At 48.6% G+C, this 17,770-nt stretch overlaps 1 protein-coding gene across 3 annotated transcripts in view; it reads right to left on the reverse strand.

The window, feature by feature from the left end:
- LOC100125981 (solute carrier family 2, facilitated glucose transporter member 3) overlaps window positions 1-17,770 on the reverse strand; it is a 95,418-nt gene that overhangs the window by 5,021 nt on the left and 72,627 nt on the right. For 2 of the 3 annotated variants that reach the window (XM_008259789.5, XM_008259790.5), the window contains exons 3-7: window positions 6,776-6,868; window positions 5,823-5,980; window positions 3,758-3,998; window positions 3,294-3,456; window positions 2,958-3,145 (exon numbers count right to left, since the gene is read on the reverse strand). In XM_008259789.5, coding sequence (XP_008258011.3) covers window positions 2,958-3,145; window positions 3,294-3,456; window positions 3,758-3,998; window positions 5,823-5,980; window positions 6,776-6,868 — 843 coding nt within the window. Of the gene's footprint in view, window positions 1-2,957; window positions 3,146-3,293; window positions 3,457-3,757; window positions 3,999-5,822; window positions 5,981-6,775; window positions 6,869-8,581; window positions 8,767-17,770 lie in introns of those variants that run through there. The other variant, XM_002712761.6, reaches the window with a different exon arrangement.

Genomic DNA, 17,770 nt, shown 5'->3' on the forward strand with positions numbered 1-17,770 from the left:
GCTAAAATCCAATAATATTTTATGACCACACAAGGTCTGTGGGTATAGACATTTCAACAGTTAAAACCAGCAGTGAATAAATATTCCAATTCTCTTCCTCATAGAACATGTGTACGGGTCAGTGTTCAGGCTCAAGTTGTGCCTGCGTTTCTGTCCAGCTTGCTGCTAGTGTGCACTCTGGGAGGCAGCAGATGATGGCCCAGGTACTTAAGTCCCCTGCTGCCCACATGGGAGATCTGGATGAAGGTCCCAGTTCCTGGCTTCAACCTGGCCCAGCCTTAGCTGATACAGCCATCCATTTGGCTATATCCATTCTCTTTGCCTTTCAAATTAAACAAGTTGTATATTCAAAACCTAACAGGGCCAGTGCCGCGGCTCAATAGGCGAATCCTCCGACTGCGGCGCCGGCACACTGGGTTCTAGTCCCGGTTGGGGCACCGGATTCTGTCCCGGTTGCCCCTCTTCCAGGCCAGCTCTCTGCTGTGGCCCAGGAGTGCAGTGGAGGATGGCCCAGGTGCTTGGGCCCTGCACCCGCATGGGAGACCAGGAGGAAGCACCTGGTTCCTGGCTTCGGATCAGTGTGGTGCGCCGGCCGCAGCAGCCATTGGATGGTGAACCAATGGCAAAAAGGAAGATCTTTCTCTCTGTCTCTCTCTCACTATCCACTCTGCCTGTCAAAACAAAACAAACAAACAAAAAAACACCTAACAGGGGCTGGTGCTGTGGCACAGTGGATTAACGCCCTGGCCTGAAGCTCTGGCATCCTATATGGGCACCAGTTAGAGAGCCGGCTGCTCCACTTTCGATCCAGCTCTCTGCTATGGCCTGGGAAAGCAGTAGAAGATGGCCCAAGTCCTTGAGCCCCTGCACCTGCGTGGGAGACCCAGAAGAAGTTCCTGGCTCCTGACTTTGGATCGGCCCAGCTCCAGCCGATATGGTCAGTTGGGGAGTGAACCAGCAGATGGAAGACCTTTCTCTCTCTGCCTCTCCTCTGTGTAACTCTAATAAATAAATAAATAAAAACAAACAAACCCAAAACCTAACATATATATGCTCATTTAAAGCAAACGTCCTATCTAGTGCCGAACTAGGTAAGCTAATGCCTAAGGTGGGTAGAAAGGCGATTTCAAGCCCACTTTGTGTCAGGTTGTTTTTTTTTTTTTTTTTTTTTTTTAAGAAATTTATTTGGGCCAGGCTGAAACCAGAAGCCTGGAACTCTGCCCAGGTCTCCCATGTGGGGGACAGGGGCCCAGGTACTTGGGCCATCTGCTGCTGCTTTCCCCAGGCAGCTCGACTGGAAACAGAACAGCCAGGACTGGAACTGGCACTCCTAGATGGGATGCTGACATTGCAAGGGGTGGGCTGTCCTGCGGTGCCACAATGCTGGTCCCCAGATTTACATTTTACAAATAACTTCTAGGCCCCTTACATGTGATACAGACTCCTGGCCTAGAATCCCAGTGCCTGTGGCTTTGGGTTAGGATGTACACATGGCAAAATCTGCTCACTGACTAAATTGGGAGCCATCTTAGTCCAACAATAACGAATTATTTTGAAGTCGGTCCTGGAGGGTGCTCCTCTCATTTGCAGTGTTTTTCTTATCTGCTTTGTAAGACCAGGACTGGAGCCGGCGCCGCGGCTCACTAGGCTAATCCTCCGCCTAGCGGCGCCGGCACACCAGGTTCTAGTCCCGGTTGGGGCGCTGGATTCTGTCCCGGTTGCCCCTCTTCCAGGCCAGCTCTCTGCTGTGGCCAGGGAGTGCAGTGGAGGATGGCCCAGGTGCTTGGGCCCTGCACCCCATGGGAGACCAGGAAAAGCACCTGGCTCCTGGCTCCTGCCATCTGATTAGCGCGGTGCGCCGGCCGCGGCGGCCATTGGAGGGTGAACCAACGGCAAAGGAAGAGCTTTCTCTCTGTCTCTCTCTCTCACTGTCCACTCTGCCTGTCAAAAAAAAAAAAAAAAAAAAAAAGGCACACTGGGTGCACTGCTTATCAAATAATTAAAATAAATCTTTCTTAAAAACAAAAACAAAACTCTGCTCCTTCAGACACAAGCGTCCTTCCAGTGTGCTAAGCAGGAGAAAAGGCCAAAAACCAACAGATTAATTTGAGCAACAAGTGCTTTTCTTTTAAAAGATGATTTCATGACATTGACTAAAAGCTGACAGAAAACTGCAGGGCACAGGCCAGTAAAGAGGTCGAGTAGGGCAGCCTTCATATCCAAGTGTCTTATCCCTAGACGGATAAGAACCACAGCAATACCCTCTCTTCTCACAACCCACACTGAAAAGCAGGAAGCTGTTACTGAATGAGAATGAGAGGGCTGCATGCCCAATCTTAGCTTCCATTTTGCCTCCCACTTTTTCACTCACTCTAATTGATCACTAAATGTCTTTGAGGGTCTTACATTGATTATGGACTATAAAGCTCTGGGGGAAAAGCTAAGATGTATATATAAATTCTCAGATCTACTTAGGCTGGATGGCCTACATTATCAGATGCCATCACGTAAGGCAGCTGAAAGTTAAAGAGGAGAGCAATCTAAAAAATGAGTGACAAAAAGAGAATGAGTGATGCCTATCTATTAAAAAAGTCATCTGGGAGAGTACAAATGTTAACCGTTGTCTCAAGACTACAGATGACTTAAATTTCTCATTTTACATACTCTGCCATTTTCCACATGCAAAATGTGTACCACAGAAATAAGACAAAATCTAATCGAAACTTGGATGATCCACGTTTTCTACGTGGCCCTGCTACACGGCGAGCATTGTGAAGGTAGACTGTAAGCGAGGCCTTCAAAATGTTTGGAAAATGGAATTAGAAGCTCCAGGTTCATTCTCAGGGCAAAACCATTTTGGAACCCCAACCCCGTTCCTAATCCACATTTTCACGACTGCCCAGGAAAGAGGGGAACGACAGGCCGCAGGAGGGCCTCTGCCACCCGAGAGCACTCACAGCATTGATGCCCGAGAGCTGCTGCGAGAGCTGCAACACGATGGAGATGATGATGGGCTGCCGGTAGCTGGGGGCCCTGAAGAGCTCCAGCACCGTGACTTGCTTCTCCTGGGCCATCCTGGCACTCTCCTCCTTCATCTCCTGGATGTCCTGGGCCACGTCCTGGGTGCCCCACAGCCGCTGCAGGACTGCAGACGAGGACAAGGAGAAGGGTCAGTAAGTACAGTCTGCTGGCCCCCACCACTTCTTCCTCTACATCAGATGAAGAGGAGCCACAGGAGATGAGAAGACCTGTTAACCCTAAGATTCCGATAGCGAGCTGCCCGAGGTACTCACTCTGCTTGGCCTCGTCCTCTTCCTTCTTGTTAATGAGCAAGAATCGAGGACTCTCAGGGCAAAACGGAAGGGCGGCACTTTGAAGAATGGCTGGGATGATGGTGAAGCCCAACAGCACCGGCCAGAGCACTTCAGACCCCAAGATGATTTCCAGACCAAAGATCTAGGAAGCAGACAGAGGTAATGCATAAACCTTATACCTGATAGGTCACAAATTCACTTAAGAAAAAGTTCGGAAAATCATTCTCTTCCCACACAAACACACGGGTTCTGTTTCCCTTTCTCTATCCTGCTGTTTTTTTTTTTTTTTTTAAGCTTGTATAGTCTATGAAGTACAATAAATATCGGAAAACTACATACAAATATAATTCAACGTATGCTGAACACTCTGGAGTGCTTTACTATGACGTCATTTCGAGAACCGTGAAACCACTGCTCATTAAGTGTCAAAAGTTCTAGCGCACCTGAGCCACCAGAATCCCGATGACGATGCCCAGCTGGTTGAGCGTGCCAAAGGCCCCTCGCAGAGCAGTGGGCGAGATCTCTCCAATGTACATGGGCACAAAACCTGTGCAGAGTCCGCAGAAGACGCCGATAACCAAGCGGCCCAGGATCAGCATTTCCACCGACTCGGATATTTTACAGAACCCCATGAGGCAGCCGCCGATCACAGCCAATAGGTTGACAATGAGCATTGAATTGCGCCTGTGGGGTTAAGCAAAGACAAAATGAGATGAACAAGGGGAGAGCGTCCAAAGCTCTCCTCATTTCTCATTATCCTGCTCTTCTCCGGGCCCCTGTGGGGACCTTTGCTTTAAAATTTTCCTTTTTTGGGGCTGGTGTTGTGGCAGTGTGGGTAAAGCCAGCACCTGGGATAATGGCACCCCGTGAGTGCTGGTTCGAATCCCAGCTCCCTGCTAATGTGCCTGGGAACGCAGCAGAATATATGGTAAGTACTTGGGTCCCTGCAGGCCCTGTGGGAGGAGCTTTTCCCAGGCTGCTATTATAGCAGGGTAGTTAAGCTGCAGCTTGCTACACCAGCAGCCCATGGAGTCTCGGCTGCTTCACCACAATCTCGCTCCAGCGCTTGGAAAGGCAGTGGATAACCAAGTGTTTGGGTCCCTGCCACCCACGTGGGAGACCAGGAACTCCTGGTTGCTGGCTTTGGTCTATCCCAACCCTGGCTGTTGCAGCCATTTTGAGAGTGAACAAGTGGATAGAGATCTCTCTTTCAAATTAACAAATCTTTACATTTTTTATTGCAATAACCTGAATCAATAGTTCTTATGCCTTTTCATGCAAAAAACTCCAGCAGAGAACTTAAGGTTCTTTCTACAAGTTCCAGCTGTAGCAACCACTTTAGGCCAATAGTTCTCAAAGTGGTCCCCAGATGAACAACACTGGCTAGAAATGTGCAGGAATCAAGAGTTTGCCAACCTCACCCAGATTCACTCAATGATTAGGTCTGATTCAGGGGGACACAGCTCAGTAAAGTGTTCTGCAACGCCCTCCTGGGAATCTGATCCAAGTTCAAGTGAGAACCATGCTCTGGGCAGATCTGTACAGCTGGAGCAGGAATGCACCGGAGAACATTTCTTGAACAGTGCTGATCTTCTGCAGCCATTTTTACTGTTACTTCATACAGCGTAGTTGCTTAGATAGCACCACCACTATAATGGTGATTATTTCGGACAAACATCATTCTACATCGCAGAAAATTATATCCAAAATGTAGTCACTGTCAGCTCTCCTCTCGGCTAAATGGTAGTGATAGCATTAACAGTTAAAATCGATAAACAGCATAAAGTGATAAGCCACAGTATTTCTGTGACAAATATGAGATACAGCCATTGACACAGCTGGCAGAAATAAAAGATGGCCACCAAAACACTGCCACAGGCACAAGGAAGAACCAGCACCACGTTCTTCAGTCACAATTCTCAACCTCAGTAGCCCACTGGAATTTCCTAGGGAGCTCAGAAAAGTCGACACGTGGCTCCGACCTCCAGAGATGCTCATTTAGTTGACTTGGGTGTGGCCTGGCACTGGGGCTTTGAGAAAGTTCTATTCTTTCTTGGGTGAGGAGGGAGGGTTGCAAACTTATTTGACCATTATTCACATTTGTCACAGATCAAGGATCACAAAAATTTTCTCCTATCCATCAGTGAAAACACTTGCACAAAATCCCCAATTAGTTTAGAAACAATTTCTGACCTTTTAAAGAAAGAACGTTTTATATGGAGCAAACTCCACAGTTGACTTCTCCAGAAAAATCACTGTGAACTAGCCTATGATGGAGTGCAGAGCCCAGTGACCCACATGGCCCATCTCTTGAGAGGCCATGCAGGGTGGTAGAGCTGCAAGCAAGGACTGTTACATTCAGGGCCAGCTGGACGAGGTTTCTTGTGATTAGAATTTGAGATGTTCTCATTCAAATGCATCACTCCTGCCATGCCCTAGGTTTTCCACACTTGTCCTCAAGGAAACTGGTAGAATCTGCTCCCTGTCCCGTTAGTCGCTGGCCAATACCTGCCAAAGCGGTTGAAGAGTCCAACAGAAAACGAGCCAATCATGCCCCCAACAGAGAAGATGGCCACAGACAAGGACCAAAGGTTCGTGAGCAGCAGCCTGCTGGGGGGCTCATCCAGCTTCTCATCCAACGTGTAGTTGAGGAAGTCCCTTATGATCTGGAAAACAATTGTTGATGGGAGGACAGAATGTTACAGCTGTATGTAAAGAGACAAATCTTTAAAAAGGATAGCATTATGACTACGTTATGGGCAGAGAATCGTAGCAATGAACACGTGGAGTGGAATAAAACAGGTCACTGGCTGGGAAAATCCTAAAACATCCCAATAGGTGGCAGCACTGACGTTCACTGTTGACCCCAGACTTCTAAGCGCCCCCACCCTTCCTAGTAAGGAACTCCTAAGGGATAACAGTGGGAGTATTCACGATTCAGTGAGAGGGGGGTAGGAGGAAAAACCGGCAGGGGCCAGGCTAGTCAATGAAGTGTTTTTGCTTTGATTAAATGACTTATCCAGGCTTCCCTAGCAATATATTAGTTTCTCTTAAAATTTTGAATTCTTGAAACTCTACTTAAAATACAAGGACCGGCTGGCGTTGCGGCTCACTAGACTAATCCTCTGCCTGCAGCACTGGCATCCCGGGTTCTAGTCCCGGTTGGGGCGCCGGATTCTGTCCCGGTTGCTCCTCTTCCGGTCCAGCTCTCTGCTGTGGCCCGGGAAGGCAATGGAGGATGGCCCAAGTGCTTGGGCCCTGCACCCGCATGGAAGACCAGGAGGAAGCACCTGGCTCCTGGCTTCGGATCGGTGCAGCAAGCCAGCCGTAGTGGCCATTTGGGGGGTGAACCAACAGAAGGAAGACTGTCTCTCACTGTCTAACTCTGTCAAAAAAAAAAAAAAAAGTACAAGGACCAACATTCCTATTCCAAATCCTAAGCCTCTTTGCCTGGTACTCACCATCTCGGGAGCATTGATAACTCCAGTGTTGTAGCCGAACTGGAAAGAGCCGATGGCGGCCACCGAGGTGGCAAAGATCAGGTATGGGGTGACCTGGAGGAAGAGGACAGGGGGAGCAGAGAAAGCCCTTAAAACCTCTGGTTGATGACTGCCTCTTATTAATTTTGGAGCTGTATTAGGAAAACATGACCTATGAGGACAAAAGCCTTGAGGTATAGGTAATGACTGAGCTTATCTGCAGTTGTACAGATAGAAAGTGTGACATTATCTTGGGGAAAGTAGTAAGAAAATTTGGGAAGGAATGTTAAGAGAAACTGGGTTAGCCTGCTTGGAAGCACTCCGGAAAAAAAAAAAAAAAAAAAAAAAAAACCTGCACCAGGTCTGCGCAAATACAGAATTGTGCACACAAGAACTAGGAATTGGGGCCAGTGTGGCCTCAGTGACTCTACCTCCAATCCAGCTCACTGTTAATGTGCCTGGGAAAAGTGGCGAAAAGATGGCCCAAGTGCTTGGGCCCTTGCCATCCTCGTGGGAGACCTGGATGGAGTTTCTGGTTCCTGGCTTCAGCCTGGCCTGGCCCAGTGCTGGCTGTTACAGCCATCTGGGGAGTGAAACAGTTGATGGACGACCTCTTTATAATTCTGCCTTTCAAAAATGTTTTAAAAAGTCCTGTTGGACATAGGTCAAGTTAAAAAAAAATTCTAAGACTTGACCATTTTGCTAACAGCTGGGTGCACTACCCTGCACAGAAGTGGGGTGCAGGGGGCCGGCCGTGCCTTCTCCACAGGCCTGCTCCGGGTGTCTGCTCCCCGCACCCCCGGCCGCCGGGAGTCCTCCCGTGGACCATGCTGTAGTGCAGGCCCTCACCCAGCAGGGGGCGAACGCCGGCTCGTTTCCCACCCCAATCCTGGGAGACGTTTCTTAGTTGGGGGGGTAAGCAGCGAGTCATCTCATCTTGCCAGGAATTTAAATAATTTCCACCTTGGGGCACCTTATTATTTTAGGCCCGAGGCCACCCTCTAGGGTGTCACCCCACCCCGCCCCCTCCCTCCAGCGTTTCCTGACTTTAAACTCAATTCCCCTCAGGCCACAGCAGGAGCCTCTCGCTGGGGAAGCTGACCTTGTCTGGGACCAGCCAGCACCCCCCGCCCCACCACCAAGCCCGAGTACCCCCGAGGCCCTACCAGTCCAAAGCCCTTTTGGGAAAAGTCCTTTTCCTTTTAGTACAGCATCTCCTTCCCCCTCTCATCATCCACACGCTACCACTCAGGGCCTTCTGAGTCACTTCCCCCCCGCCTCTCGCCCCCATCCCGTCTCTTATTCCAGTAAATTTTATTGCAGTGAGAAATGCCTTTCCTCCTACAAACATCGCTTGCACGACCTACGGTAATACATCGACGCTTCCACGTCGATTGCACTCACAATCGTAACCACAGTAAGGACTATCGGGATCCCCTCTCAGGATCCTGGGGGCCCCAGACGCGGACCGGAGCCCCCAGCTGGACCCCGGGGAGCTCCCCCACGCCGGCTCCCTCCGAGACCCACACCTGTAACCCACACGAGCCGGCCGCTGCGCCGCCGAGCACCCAGCGGCTCATCGCCACGAGACACACACACAACTCCCGTGACCTGCCCGTGCCAGCGAGGTCGCCAGCACCGGGATGACACGGTCAGCCGGGCTGATGCGGCGGAGCCCCGGCCCCGCAGGCTGCAGCGGCCCTGGGATGGCGGGGATGACTTGGGAGAAAACACAGCACGGCCATCCCCAGGACCCTGCGGCGCCCCCCGCCACGGGCTCGTCCTTACCTTCGTAGTCCCCATGGCCCGAACTCAGGGCTTCTGCCGATCTTTTCGGGGAGCCGCGGGCGTGGGATCCCGGAGGCGCGTCTTCCAGCCCACGCAACCTTCAGCCGGTCCTTCTCGGCGACAAGTTTCTCCTCAGCCCGGCACGGAGCAGCCAAAGCCCTCTGCCTCAGCCTGACAGCATCCTCGGCGCGGGCCCCGAGCCTGCCCATTTATAATCTCCGCAGAGGGCGGAGCCCGGCCGGCGACAACGCCCCCCAGCCCCACCTCCCACCCGCCCCCGCCCGATCTCGTGACCTTTCCGAATTTCGTGACCTCTGTTATCAGAACTCCAGAGCCCCTCCCCGCCCCTCGGCCCCGCCCTTGCGGGGAGCAGCTCCCCTCCCCGCTATTAAACCACATCCTGCCACTCTCTCCACTCTGGTTTTTTTTTCTTTCCTTTTTTTTTTTTTTTTTTTTTTTTTTTTTGCTCATCCCTATTCCTTCCCTCTTTTGAGGGCGACAGCCTCTTCGTTTCACAGACAAAATGCTACCAGAAAAGCCTCGAGGGAGGGCAAATACACTATTTTCTTCTTCTGTTTTTGCTCTGAGCTGCTCCAGATTGAGCTGATGTACAGAGATGAGTATAATCTGTCTATATAAGGCGAGGTTGAATGGGTGCAAATGATCAGATCGGCAGCAGGAATAATTCATAGCCCTATGAACTCATCAACTGCTTTTTGGCTGTAAGCTAGGTCTGCTATGTTGAAGAGAGAAAAGCATGGCTTACGTGGGGAAGGAAAAAAAATCAGACCCGGGAAAAACTGGGCCATGTTTTGGCTCCACTTGGCCTCTCACCATCATCTCCCTAGGATGAAGGCAACCTGAATTTCTGGAAACCAGAGCAGCTTCTAGAAGGGCAGCAGGAAGGGGATATCTGTGGGACACAGTCCACACTTCTTAACCTGGCACTCTCCATACCACCGGATTCGCAATCTGGCGCCTCTGGTCTCTGGCTTCTAGCATCCACAAATGCACCGACTATCAAATTCAATCCGACAGATGTTTGCACATCAAGCACTCTCCCGCAGCTCTGCCAGGGAACAGGACAAAAAAGTTCTGGCCCCAAGGAATCTGTGGTGTTTCTGGCCTTCCATTTAAAACAAAACAAAAACAAAACAAAAATCCCCCAAAGCGACAATGGCAACAACTGAAAGGATTACTAACATCCTGTTAGTTATGGACTGCTAAGTTCTTGAAAGAAAAGTATGAGATAAGTATCTGATTACTAAGCTATACAAGAAAATTGGACAAGATTAATAGGGAGAAAAATCAGGAAAATGAAGGGTGATGGAGGGCGAGGAGAGGGGCTCCAGTGTGCCGCAAACAAAGCAAAGCAATTTAGTTCCTGGTTAAACAGTTGTGTAAGAGAGAGATGCTATCAGGGCTCTGCTGGAGGGGGAACCCAGTGGCCAAATGCCTAATGCCTATTAATTGGTAGCCAAGCAACGGCCTGCAGGCAGGGCTGGAATGGGGCGGGAAAAGCTCAGTAAACAGGTCGAGGTCCCACGGATGGGGAGCTGTAGGAAGTGCATCTTCCTTTAGGGCTTTTGTGGACGGCCTGGAATTCTAGTGGACACTGCTGGACCTGACACCAACCAGGTCCTGTTTTCTCTATTCCTTCAATGAGGATGTCTTCTGAACCCGATCTTAGCTAAAGGGACTGAGGATGAGTGACACGGGACGGGACGTCCAAGTCACACTCTCCTCTCTCCCCCAACTCAGCCCTGCCTTCTAGGGAACTCTCCTCCCCCCAGAGGCCCCTTTACTCCCACAAGAACTGAATTTAGCAGCTAAAGGAGATTCTCCTCTCCCTTAGGGCAGCCTTGACTTTTTCTAGTAGCCACATTAACATTTTTAAAAGAAACAAGAGGAATAATACTTATTTAACTTTCTATCTGCAAAACACAGGGTGCTGGTGCTATCATTTTATTATGCACTCAGTGTAAAAGTATTAATAAGATAGTTTGCCTATTGTTTGAAATCTTACAAACCCAGTGTACCTTTTATTTTTACAAGGTACAGTTGATATGTAGTCCTACCAAAATAACAAAGTTGTATGTAACAAAAATATTTTAAGTTGTTTTCATTTAAATTTTTAAAGATTTTATCTATTTATTTAAAAGGCAGAATGACAGAGAGAGAGAGAGAGAGAGAGACAGAATCTTCCATCTGTTGGTTCGCCCTAGCAATGGCTGGGACCGGGCCAAAACAATGCCAGATGTCCAGAATTCCATCCAGGTCTCCCACAAGGGTGCAGGAACTGAAGTACTTGGGCTGCCTTCCCAGGCGCATTTTCAGGGAGCTGGATTGGAAGCAGAACAGTCAGGACTCACACCAGGGCTCTGATATGGATATGGAATGCCAGTGTCTCAAGCAACAGCTTAACCTGCTGTGCCACAAAGGCAGCCCCATTGGTTCAATTTTAAAATTTAAGCTAATTGGGACCAGTGCTGTGGCGAAGCAGGTTAAAGGCCTGGCCTGAAGCACAGGCATCCCATATGGCTGCTTCTCTTCCGATCCAGCTCTCTGCTGTGGCTGGGAAAGCAGTGGAAGACGGCCCAAGTGCTTGGGCCTCTACACCCACGTGGGAGACGCAGAAAAGGCTCCTGGCTCCTGGCTTCGGATTGGCTCAGCTCTGGCTGTTGTGGCCATCTGGGGAGTGGACCAGCGGATGGAAGACCTCTTTCTCTGTCTCTACCTCTCTGTAACTTTCAAATAAATAAAATAAATCTTTAAAAAAATTTTAAACTAATTAAAATAAACAGTTCAGTTCTTCAACTGCATGAGCCACATATAGGGGTATAAGAGCTACATGAGGCTCATGGCTGAACTTTGCATTTCTGGGAAGAAAATTATGATGTGCTCTTTTCCTCCAGACTAGTTTTTTAATTTTTTTTTTTTAAGAATTGCTTGTCTCACAGTGTCCTTGTTTTTCCCCCCATTTAATGTGGAAGGCAGAAAGACAGTGAGAGATACCCAATGCCCACAACAGCCATGGGTGGGCCAAGCCAAAGCCAGGATCAAGGAACGCAGTTCATGTCTCCCGCGTAGCCGAGAGGACCCAAGTACTTGAGTGCCCATTAGCAGGCAGCTGGGATTGGAACGGGAGCCAGTACTGAACCAGGCTCCCTGCTACTGCTCCCTCTCCCCTACCAAGCCAAATGCTCTCCCCATATAGGAAAACGCTCAGTTGTAAACCACTTTGTCTATTCTTCTTCTCGCTGGTTCTCAGGATGACGGCTTCTTAATGTTTTGTAAGGAGAACAAATGGCATCAATGAAAGTAGGACTGTAGATCTGAGCTGCTCTCCCTCTGAATTGCTCAGCGCTGGGTGACGGCTTGTCCACCCTTTACTAACTGAGTCAATGAAGTCGTTGTGAAGGTGCAGGGTTATCCCTGTTTCTGGATAAACCATGTGAAACTGCTATGGAGAAAGACGATACTGGGGGCGAAGATTTAGCTTGTCCTTCGTAACAAACACTATTTTTTCCTCTCCAGAAGAAAGAAGGGGAGGGGGAGAAGGACATCTGAGAGCTCCTGTCTCCAGCTAAAGGCAGCCGGAGAAAAATACCTTTAGGAAGGCCAAGCTGGCTGGTTCTACTTCTAGCAAGGCTTATTTCAAAGGTTGCAACTGGAATTCAAGGGAATCTCAAGAATCTGGCTGTGTGCTGAGCAGGCAGAGACAAAAGCTTCTGGAGAGGCTGCGGATGCTCGCAGACCAGCTGGGTAGCAGCCCAGGCCTCGCGGTGCCGTGCCGGAGTCCAAGTCAGGTTATCTTCACTCAGAGCAACAGACAACAGTTGCACAACGTAACTGTTTGTGGATGGTTTAGGGAAGATGGCCTGGTTGATTGGGGTCTTTGTCCTACTCTGGGAGAGGCCCCACTGCATGCCCAGCCTAGCTTGGTAACCCAGCCCCGAGGGAACAGCAAAGCTTCCAGGTCCACAGAAACATGCCTCCCGGGCAGTGGAGGAATTGAGATCTTTCTCTACTGAACACGAGAGGAGGGAATGTGGCGGGTCCGTTTTGCAATGGAGTAGGGTGGGGCGCTCTCGGCGTAATACAGGTCTGCTTAGAAGGAAGCAATGATAAGAACAATGGTCTGAGAGCCTTCAGTTCAGAATGCAGACATCTGAAGAATTTAATGTCCGCCCTAGCTCAGGTGCAGGTGGGACGAATGTTTGCCAGTGTGGTAACCACCTGGGAAAGCAAACAAGCAAATTATCCTAAAGGCAGAGAATGCAGGGCTTTAAGGACTTGGATTAAACAACATTCAAGGCACACAGGACAGCCAGTGACTGTTCTGAAGACCGGCAGAGTTTTTTTGCTCTTCGCATTTGTGATGTTCTTCATAAAGAACAACTTTTGTTGCAGCCAGCTACACTTACATCTTCCTTTATCAATCAGGAATCATCCAGATTCACTTAGAATCTGAAAACAATGTAGAAAATAAGCTCTCAGGGTGAAGAAAGGAAAAAATTTGAGAAATGTTGATGTTCCTGTCTCCACAGATTAAACCCATTGATCCCCGAAGGATCTAATCTTAGCTGCCAGGCTCTTGTCACCTGTTAAGAGATCGCATCTCCTCCCCTCTTCAAAACCAGTGCTGGGTGAATTACCTGAAATCAAATTCTTATATCAATCTACTCAAATATCTTCAGTTGTGACTGAAAAAAATCTAGGCTACCAGTTTAACAGAAACACAATGCAAGCCACACATATAATTTAAATTTTTCCAAAAGCCACATCAAAATAGGCTTTTTAAAGAAATATGTTAATTTCAATGTATTTATTCTAAACTAATACACCCCTAAATTCTCATTTCAAAGTGTAGTCAATATAAAAAATTACAAATGAGATATTTTACCTTTTCTCTTGCTATGAGGTTTTCAAAATCCAGTGTGTATTTTACACTTACAGCACCTCTCAATTGGGACACTTATGTTTTCAACGATCAAGGTAGAATGTGCTTTCAAAGCAGTAACTTTTTGTTTTTAAAAATATTTTAGCCGGCGCCGTGGCTCACTAGGCTAATCCTCCGCCTAGTGCACTAGCACACCGGGTTCTAGTCCCGGTCGGGGTGCCGGATTCTGTCCCGGTTGCCCCTCTTCCAGGCCAGCTCTCTGCTGTGGCCAGGGAGTGCAGTGGAGGATGGCCCAAGTGCTTGGGCCCTGCACCCCATGGGAGACCAGGGTAAGTACCTGGCTCCTGCCATCAGATCAGCGCATTGTGCCGGCCACAGCAGCCATTGGAGGGTGATCCAACATCAAAAGGAAGACCTTTCTCTCTGTGTCTCTCTCTCACTGTCTTCTCTGTCAAAAAAAAAAAAAAAAAAATTTAGGGGCCGGCGCTGTGGTGTAGCCTGCAGTGCCAGCATCCCATATGAGTGCCAGTTCGAGTCCTGGCTGCTCCACTTCCAATCCAGCTCTCTGCTATGGCCTAGGAAAGCAGTAGAGGCCGGCGCCACGGCTCACTAGGCTAATCCTCCGCCTTGCGGCGCCGGCACACCGGGTTCTAGTCCCGGTTACCCCTCTTCCAGGCCAGCTCTCTGCTGTGGCCTGGGAGTGCAGTGGAGGATGGCCCAAGTACTTGGGCCCGGCACCCCATGGGAGACCAGGATAAGTACCTGGCTCTTGCCATCCGATCAGCGTGGTGCGCCGGCCATGGCAGCCATTGGAGGGTGAACCAACAGCAAAAGGGAAGACCTTTCTCTCTGTCTCTCTCTCTCTCTGTCCACTCTGCCTGCCAAAAAAAAAAAAAAAAAAAAAAAGGAAAGCAGTAGAGGATGGCCCAAGCCCTTAAGCCTGCACCTGCGTGGGAGACCCAGAAGAAGTTCCTGGCCCCTGACTTTGGATTGGCACAGCTCTGGCCATTGCAGCCATTTGGGGAGTGGACCAGCGGATGGAAGACCTCTCTCTCTTTCTCTCCTTTCTCTCTCTGTATAACTCTGACTTTCAAATAAATAAATAAATCTTTTAAAAATATTTTACATTTCTTCTACTTTTTTTTTTTTTAACACTGATTCAGTCCCCTCCTACTGTGCTTCAATTTCAAACTTAAATGAATTAAAATGGGATGAACTGGACAAGTAAGTTCCTCAGCTGACCGGCCACCTTTCAAGTGCTCAACAGCCACGTGTGACCAGTGGCTACAGCGCCGGACAGTGCAAGTCTGGATTTTTTGTTTTTTAAACAGACATAAAAGTTGCACATATTTTTGGGGTACCATGTGATGTTCTGATACATGTATACATTGTATAATGTCCAATCAGGGTAAATCCATCTTACCTCCTCAAACACTTAATATTACTTTATGACAAAAACATGCAAAATCGTACCTTCTAATTTTATTCCTTCCATAGAGAAGTAAGCAATATGCTAACATTATCTATATTACCTTACCACACAACAGAACCCCAGAACCTCTTATTCCTATCTAGCTCTAACTTAGTATTGTTAATCAACCCTTCCCACCCATCCTTCCCTACTTCCCTCCCCAGCTTCTGGTAACCACAGTTATATTTTTAACTTCTGAGATCACCACTTTTTTTTTAAGACTCCACATGTGAGTGAGATCATATGAGACTTTTTTTTTTTTAAGACTAATTCATGTTTTTGAAAGAGTCACAGAGAGAGAGAGAGAGAGAGAGAGAGAGAGAGAGAGATCATCCATCCACTGGTTCACTCCCCAAATGGCCACAATGGCTTGTGCGGGGCTACGCCAAACCCAGAAGCTTCATCAGTTCTCCCACAATGATGCAGGGGCCCAAGCACTCAGGCCATCTTCCTCTGCTTTCCCAGGTGCATTAGCAGGGAGCTGGATTGGAAGTGGAGCAGCCAGTTCTCAAACCAGCACCCATGAGGGATGCCAGCCCTGCAGGTGGTGGCTTTACATGCTACTCCACAGCGCTGGCTCCAACAAATCCCATTTCCTACCTCAGAGTGTTTACTTTGTCTAACTCTGCCTTAAACAAACAAAGTCATTCTTGCTTTCCCATCCTTTAAGGGTCAAATGCAAAATCATCCTGGCCATAGAAAATTCACTTGAAGATTATACATGTTTTATGACACTCCATCTTATCTTGAATTTTAGATACCTAGCTTGGAATTCCATGGAAGCTTGAGCTGCCTTGGTTGTTTCTGTCAGGACCAGGACAGAATAGGGTCCCCACACACTGCCGTTGTATGGAGAAGCTGCAGGGTGAAGGAAAAACCTGAGAAAGATGTCCCAGGAGGGTGCAGGACCCAGAGAGCTGACTGCCGGTAAGGACACCTTTAAACCAAAGCGCCGTCTCCTCTAGGAACTCCACGCCTTCCAGTCTGCTTCGGAGGCTTTTAAGTGGTCTGCTGTGTCTGCCTCCCTGATCCAGCTAGTGAAGCCTGCAAGACAGGAACCGGGGACTTGCCCCATTCGCAGGTGCTTCCCATGGTGCTAGACACATGGACAACTAAAAGACTGAATGGACCACCTAAGACACGATGACACTTGCTCTTCTACTGGATCAGTGAGCTTAGGGAAGGCACACAGTCCTGCTTCCATGGGACGAGGCTGGCAGTACAGGCAAGGTTACTGAATCCGTTAATTCATAAGCAAATACGTAGGGTTTTCTTTTACTCTCCTCTACTTGCCTGTTGAACTTTCACTGGAAACATAATGCAGCACTACTGGAAGACTCCAACCACAAACTCACTCACTCAACGTGCTCATAATTGATGAATTAAAAATGAAAATTATCCCACAAGGTCTCCCATGGGGACGAAACGTTGAAATCAGGATTGCCTTGGAAAAATCGGGCCGTCTGGTCACTGTATGATGCTACGGTTTGGACATGGTTTTCGGGTATCCTTCAAGGCCCATGGTCCGTCTCACGGCAGCGTTAAGGCGGTGGGTCCTCTACTAGCTGTAGCCCAGTGGGGGATCCCTTGGTCATGGGGAGCATGCTTAACGTGGTTCCCCTGGGATCCTAACTGCTCTGGCTTCCTGTCTTGCCCTACCATCTCCCCTCTTGCATGTACTCCTGCCATCATGGTGCTATCTACCACGAGGTGACACAACTAGGGGAGCCCGCGCGGGCGCTGGCATTGTGCTGTTTGGACTTTTAGCACCCCAAACTATGAGCTAAATAAACCTCTTTTTTTAAAAAAAATATTTATTTACTTGAAAGAGTTACACAGAGAGAGAAGGAGAGAGAGAGAGGTCTTCCATCCACTGGTTCACTCCCCAATTGGCCACAACAGCCAGAGCTGTGCCCATTCGAAGCCAGGAGCCAGGAACTTCTTCCGGGTATCCCACATGGGTGCAGGGGCCCAAGGACTTGGGCCATCTTCTACTGCTTTCCGAGGCTATAGCAGAGAGCTGGATCAGAAGTGAAGCAGCCGGGACGTGAATCGGCACCCATATGGGATGCTGGTACTGTAGGCGGCAGCCTTACCCGCTATGCCACAGCGCCAGCCCCTATAAACCTCATTTCTTTCCAAGTACCCTATCTCAGATATTTCATTACAGTTACAGAATACAGAAAGTGTTCTCATCAGCTCTGCATAATTTTTAAATCTGAAGAAGTGGGGCCAGCCCTGTAGTGTAGTAGGTTCCACTTGTGGCACCAGTATCCTGTGTGGGTACTGGTTCGAGTTCCAGCTGCTCCACTTCTGATCCAGCTCCCTGCTAAAGGCCTGGGAAAGCAGTGGAGGATGAACCAAGTGCTTGAGCCCCTGCGCCCATGTGGGAGACCTGGAGGAAGTTCCTGACTACTGGCTTTGGATCGGATGAGCCCAATTCAGCCTTTGTGGCCGTTTGGGGAGTGAAACAGCAGACGGAAGATCCTCCCTCTCTCTGTTTGTAATTTTGCCTCTCAAATAAATAAATCTTATAAAAAAAAGGTAAAGTGTATAAATGCCTGACATATAGGAAGGTTTAATGTTAATTACACAGCACACAAATAGTCTAAATCAATATTTATTTATTTATTTGTATTTGTTTGAAAAGACAAATAGAATGAGAGAGACATAGAGAGATCTTCTATCTGCTGATTTATTCCCAAATGCTTGCAACAACTAGGGTTAGGCTGACCACACAAGTCTTTTAAAATTTAATTTAACTTAATTTAATCATTTTTAACACTAGTGTTTGTTATTCCTATCTAAAACCAAG

This window comes from Oryctolagus cuniculus, chromosome 9 (genome assembly GCF_051225735.1).
Source record: "Oryctolagus cuniculus isolate XC-2025 breed Fujian yellow rabbit chromosome 9, ASM5122573v1, whole genome shotgun sequence".
Taxonomy (NCBI): domain Eukaryota; kingdom Metazoa; phylum Chordata; class Mammalia; order Lagomorpha; family Leporidae; genus Oryctolagus; species Oryctolagus cuniculus.